Genomic DNA, 6,000 nt, shown 5'->3' with positions numbered 1-6,000 from the left:
TTTTTGCTTGGCCTGTCCTTCTGTACACCTGCCTTGTCTCCTGTTGGGCAGGAGTCAGCCTCCTGGCACTGTAGTTGTGGCACACTTGGTGTGGGACTCAAGAGGCCATCTGTAAGTTCTCTAGATAGCAATGTAACTGGTGCTTGTGTGTGTGTATGTATGTGAACACAGAGTTCATGTGCTGTACCATTTTCTAATGCTCCTCTGTAATTATGTACAGAAATGAACGATAAGATTTTCAGCCATCATATTCTTTATGGATGAAAACATAAACATACAAATTATTTTTCAAAATTATGTCATATTTATAATATGCAGCTATGAAATAACTAATTGCATTCTAGAAACCATGTGTAATTACATGAACTCTCCTTAGTTAATCGTGCATAGATTTTGTGAAGTTATGTCCTATCACGGAATGTTTGTTGTGATAAGTAATATTAGAAAGGTGGTTATGCAGTTTGGAGTCTTCTAGAGTATAGTAGGTGGTAGTAATTCTAACTTTTAGAAAACAGTTTATTACTAGCTGGCTGGCTGATATTTTCAACATATGTTTGTCTTTTCTGTACTGTGGGATATTTAATTTGCTTTTTTATTTTTCTTTGTAGCTTAAATATTTAGTAAATACGATAAAATTACAATTAATGTTGTAGAATTTCTGCTAACAAATGTAAGGGAATAAACACTTGTTTCATCTTTGTATGAATAGGTTGATATGAACTTCATGAGGAAAATTCCTACAGGAGCAGAAGCATCAAATGTGTTAGTGGGAGAAGTAGATTTTTTAGAAAGACCTATTATTGCTTTTGTGAGGCTCTCCCCTGCTGTGCTTCTCTCAGGTCTCACAGAGGTTCCAGTTCCTACACGGTAAATAAATGCCTGGAAAATCTGGCTTTACTTATAAGATGATAATATTTAAGATCTCAAGTAGTTGTAAACTTTTATACATACTCTGTTAAGCTCAAGAAATGTAGACTTTTGTTTAACCTGATGCCAGTCACTTGCTGAAATATTTGAAGGAATGAGATCCGCCATAGAAGTCTCTGAATGCTTTAAATATATGTAATGATGCTGTCTTAAGCAAGTGTAGAAGTTGAAACTTGCAGCTCACCTGGAGTAAAAGCAGTGAGTCTTCCAAGCTTGTGTTCCATTTTAAAGAGGGTCATGAGGATTGTTAGAGTTCCCTTCAGCACAACACAGTGTGACAGTGAAGAGTCCGTTAAGTCTGAAAGTCCATCTCATCTGAAGCTCTGCTCTTTATATACAAATATGCTGTAAATAAATAACCTAGATGGTGGAAAAATTTACTTATTTTAATTATATGCCCAAATCTACATGATTGATACTGGGCTAACCAATCTGCAGCTAATACATTTAATCAGTTTTCAGTCTGCAATATGCCATCCAGCCTGGTGCACCCTCCCCCATGCCCCCAAAACCATGGGTCTCACTGTGGGTGTATTTATCATGGAGGATCAAAATGTAAAAATGCAGGTCCAGTCCATGCATACCGCAAGTCATTTCATCAGTCATCATGGAGAACACTTCATTTTCTGTGCACATTGATGTATTGGGCTGTTCTGTGGTGTTTGGCATAAATTTGTACATTTATGCTTTTTTGGTGGTGTTTTTTAATGTTTTGAAAGTGATCAAAGTGCCTGTTTATCTTTGTAATTTTCATCTTATATATACTCTAATGAAAGGCAAAAATAATCTTGGCAGTGTTCTTATAAATAGATGTGAGAGTTTTCAGAGGGTAGTTTATGTTAATGCTCGTAATGTTTCTTGGGAAATTCCAAAACTTCTGCATACAGATTATGGTATTAATGTAGCTAAAATTATCCTGTCCTAAATTTTTCAGAATGGTGGTGGCTTGCAGATTTGGAATAGCATAATTGATTCTGAAGATGCAATCTTGGTTTCAGTCAGGCTAGTCAACTTGTAAAGGAAAGATAACATTGAGCTTTGTTATTGAGTTTTGAGGTGAAAGAAGACATTACTTTTTTCAAATGTGTTGTGCTTGGGAACTTCGTTTTCATGGAGTATAGGAAGAAGGTTGTGAAAACAGTTACTGGGGCTCACTCTTTGGTTTGCATCCCTTTGAATTTATAAGATATGAGTCCTGTTCAAGTTCTTTTTTTTTAAAAAAAAAAAAAAGTAGTGGGATAACTATTATTGTCATTGGAAATAGAGACTGACGGTTAACATATGCTGTGACCCACCCGCTGATTGGATTCCCTTCCCAAAATGTTACTTTTACCTTCTTAGGTGTTGAGAATGGAGGTTCCCTTCCTTTCCAGTGACACAGGACAGGGATGTGCCTGTATAAGTATGTCCACTGTGTTGCTTGAAGTATATCTGTGCAATGAGGAAATAGTCATTGAGCTCTAGCCTGTAGATTTCTACTACATTTACCTCATTATAAGAAGTTGAAAAATTAGGCTTAATTAAGAACATTTCAGAGTAACTTTTGGTTCAGGATTCCAGTTCCTTCCAGTAATGACTTTTTGAGGAGAGTCTTTTCTTAGTCATGCAGCAGTCCTTAAGACTTGAAATGGTGAAGGAATTTCTACTTCACCGCTAAATTTTCTTTAAACATTAGTTCGAAAGAGCCCTCTGAGTACATTCCAGTGAGTCAGCCGTATTCATCTTGATTGCTTTCTCCACAGCTTTTTGTTTTTGTTGCTGGGACCAGCAGGAAAAGCTCCACAGTACCATGAAATTGGAAGATCAATAGCAACACTCATGACAGATGATGTGAGTGATGTATTTTAAAGAAATCTAGAATAATGTATTTACTGACTGATCTCAATAAATGTATTCCAGAGTGACAGGTTAAAGAAAAAAAGCAAAAACATGGTTAAATGAAGAGCTGTAAACTTATTTATTTCGTGTGTTAGTGAACTAGATAATGGTAAATTAACTTTCTGCCTTGTCTTTCTTGAAGCAATCCTCAATCTGTTTGTGAAAAAATATTTTAGCTTTGGTGTATATATTTCATTTTTGTAATAAATTAGGAAATAGAGCTATTAAATAGAACTGCATCTAATATGAGTCACTGTATATCAAAAAGGACACTGCCAACTGCGTAAGTGTTCAGGACAGAAAACTTAAGAGTGCGTGTGATCGAGTCATCACAGATTTATTTTTTTTTTTAATCAAAGCAAGGTCAAATAATTTAAATTAGAATTTTATTAGCTGTTTGAAGTCATATGTTTAGAGCTGTGATGGATGGTTTTAAAGAGCACAGGGGAATCCAGACTTTTTACGACTATAGTCATCTTCATGAGGAAAATGAGGGTGTTTTAATTCTGACTTCGCATTGAGCGCCACCTACTGAATTGCTGGTAGTTATTATGGTTATCTGGCAGAATTTCTAATTGTGTTTTAGTCTAGAACAATTTAAGTTTGGAAATGTAAACCAGAAATCAGTCATTTTACAGTTGGGCAACCAGTCTGAATTTATTCATTGTGAGAAGTGAACATTAAAAGCTTTAGTTGCAGCTTATAATTTTTTAGGTAAGCTGATTTTTAGGAATATTGTAGATCATTGAAATAGAAAAATTCAAAATTTTAAGTGGTCTAAAAAGACCTAAATAGGCTCAAAATGTCTAATTTAAAATTAGAAGACTTAATGGTCAGGTCTTTGTAGACAAACAGTTCAGGTTTCAAATGTACAGAAGCAATTTAGGATAGTCTTCTGCAAACAGTTTTTTTAATAGCAAATTTAGCAGGTTTTTTTCCTCTGTATAAAATGCAACTTGGGATTCAGGGATTGTTTTGTTTAAATACTACCTGTTTGTCATTTCAGAGTTTGTGTTGTAGTAGTCTGTAAAACAGCATAGGGTTGGGGATTTTTTGAGTAGTAGTAGGATTGCTGCTGTGTGCTTTTTAAGAAATCTTTCAAAATTAATTGTTAGAGGTATACAAATGAAGTTCTTATTCTTAATTAAAACTTGTATTTTGGGTTGAAGGTTACTTAGAGTATTTTTGTCCTGATTTAGCAGAGCATAGTGGCACAGTGGCTGTAGGGCAGAATTATTCAGACTATAGTACATGAACTTGATTTACTGAATATTGAAGATTAACTTTTTAATTAAATTTAGAAATGAACTCAATATTCCTTTTGACTTTGGAGAGATAACTTCCTTATTTTATGTTCCATAGGGGTGTGCATATCAGTAGTTCTTAATGCAAAAGTGTGCAAGCAAAGTAAAAGCCTAACTTTTGAGGACCTTTTAAAAATGTCTTATTTCTTATTCTTATTTCTTTTTAAAAATAATAGTGTCCCTTGTAATGAATTCCTCTTTCAAAAAAAAAAAAAAAAGTTGGGTACTTTCTTCTTGTAGGTTTTCCATGATGTTGCCTATAAAGCAAAAGACCGAAATGATTTGTTGTCAGGAATTGATGAATTTTTAGACCAAGTGACAGTCCTGCCTCCAGGAGAATGGGATCCATCTATACGAATTGAGCCACCAAAAAGTGTTCCTTCCCAGGTAAAAGGAAAAAAAAAAAAAAGTCCAATAGAGGACTCGCATGACTTTTTACTTTGAAAATGCTATTTCCCAATGCAAGTAAATTGGGTGCTGAGTATGAACTTTGGTAAAACATTAGGAAAGCACTCATGCTTCTTTGAAAGAAAAAGTGGATTGACCATTTAAGTAAAAAAAAAAAAAAAGTGTTGGATCAGTTTCCTGCTATGCTTTCCAGTAAATTGTATTTACTACATACATTTCCTTTTGTAATACGGAAATGAGTTCATGTGAAATCTAGGAGAATTAATTTGAAATTGTACCCGAGTTCCTATTATAAATTTTATTATTATTCTAACAATGATCAGCAAGAATATTGTAATTATTATAAAAACTTCTATTTGATTGATTTGAACATTGATTGAAATGTTTTAATGTATGTTGGCTCACATATAATGTTTACAGAATATTTCTGAAATAGATAAAAATGGATCATATTGCACAGTTGTGATACAAGCGTAGAAGGAGAGCCAAGGGGAAGCTGGACCTTAGAGGGACTCTGATTTCTTCCCTTTTCTCCCTCTTTACAACTGAGGGGAATTTCTGCCACCAGGATCAAAAGTGGGGAAGAGAGACCAGTGCTCTTGGTTCAGAAGGTTGATGTTGTGGTGGTTTGGGGCAGCGGGTGGAATGGAAGGGGTGACAGCAGTGCAGCTTATTCATGAATAACCTGAGGCTACCACTTAACTCCTTTCCAAAATAAGCAAGGCCTGGGGGGTTTTGGAAGGCAGCTCAGCTGAGAAATCTGTGAGGAGCTGGTGAGCAGCTTGCTCAATAGGAGAATGACTTCTCATTTATACTTCAACTAAATAAATAAAGTGAGGTCAGTTTCTGTTAGAAGCTAGAATCTTCTGCTCTGGAAATGAATAAGGAAAAAAAACATCTAAAGATTGTTTTCTAGGCCTCATGGTTGAGCCTCTACTATCTCTTGAAAAAAGGTAGGCTTTGTTTCATCATGTCTCAGGGACATATTTCTTGTAGAAAGAGGGGAAGAAGAATACTGTTGAGCAAGGTGCTAGTAAGAGCTTTTTTTGGGATTGTTGTACAGTGCTAGTCATCTGTACTCAAAGAATGGCCTGCTGATAAACTGGGAATATGAAAATGGTTTGGAAAGCATAGAGTCTCTGTCTGCTGTCTTTGAATTATACTTTTTAGTGTAAAGGCAGTCTCAAAGTATGACTTTTTTTCTTTTTTTTTTTCTTTTCCTTCTTTTCTTCTCCCACCGTAGGAGAAAAGGAAGGTACCTAAATTTCCAAATGGATCTACTCCTACAGGAGAGACTCTCAAAGAAGAAGGCCATCATGCTGGACCTGAACTTGAGAGAACTGGAAGGTGTGTTCACTTCCCTAAATACTAGCTACCAAAGAGAAATAAAAGTGATAAATCTTTTACAGTTTTTAATGATGACATTTAAACGTAAAAAAATCATGGTAGAAGTGTCAGAGCGCATCCTTTTTCCTTTTCAAGT

At 35.2% G+C, this 6,000-nt stretch overlaps 1 protein-coding gene across 1 annotated transcript in view; it reads left to right on the top strand.

Annotated features, from left to right (window-relative positions):
• Window positions 1-6,000, top strand: part of SLC4A7 (solute carrier family 4, sodium bicarbonate cotransporter, member 7) — a 66,683-nt gene that overhangs the window by 37,102 nt on the left and 23,581 nt on the right. The window contains exons 9-12 of the mRNA XM_009882161.1: window positions 710-867; window positions 2,670-2,757; window positions 4,350-4,496; window positions 5,761-5,864. Of these exons, the coding sequence (XP_009880463.1) occupies window positions 710-867; window positions 2,670-2,757; window positions 4,350-4,496; window positions 5,761-5,864 (497 nt within the window). The remainder of the gene's footprint in view (window positions 1-709; window positions 868-2,669; window positions 2,758-4,349; window positions 4,497-5,760; window positions 5,865-6,000) is intronic.

Source organism: Charadrius vociferus, unplaced genomic scaffold (assembly GCF_000708025.1).
Source record: "Charadrius vociferus isolate BGI_N301 unplaced genomic scaffold, ASM70802v2 scaffold303, whole genome shotgun sequence".
In the NCBI taxonomy this organism is placed as follows: domain Eukaryota; kingdom Metazoa; phylum Chordata; class Aves; order Charadriiformes; family Charadriidae; genus Charadrius; species Charadrius vociferus.
Note: the sequence above shows the minus strand (reverse complement) of the source record. Positions and strands in the feature narration are given on the sequence as shown.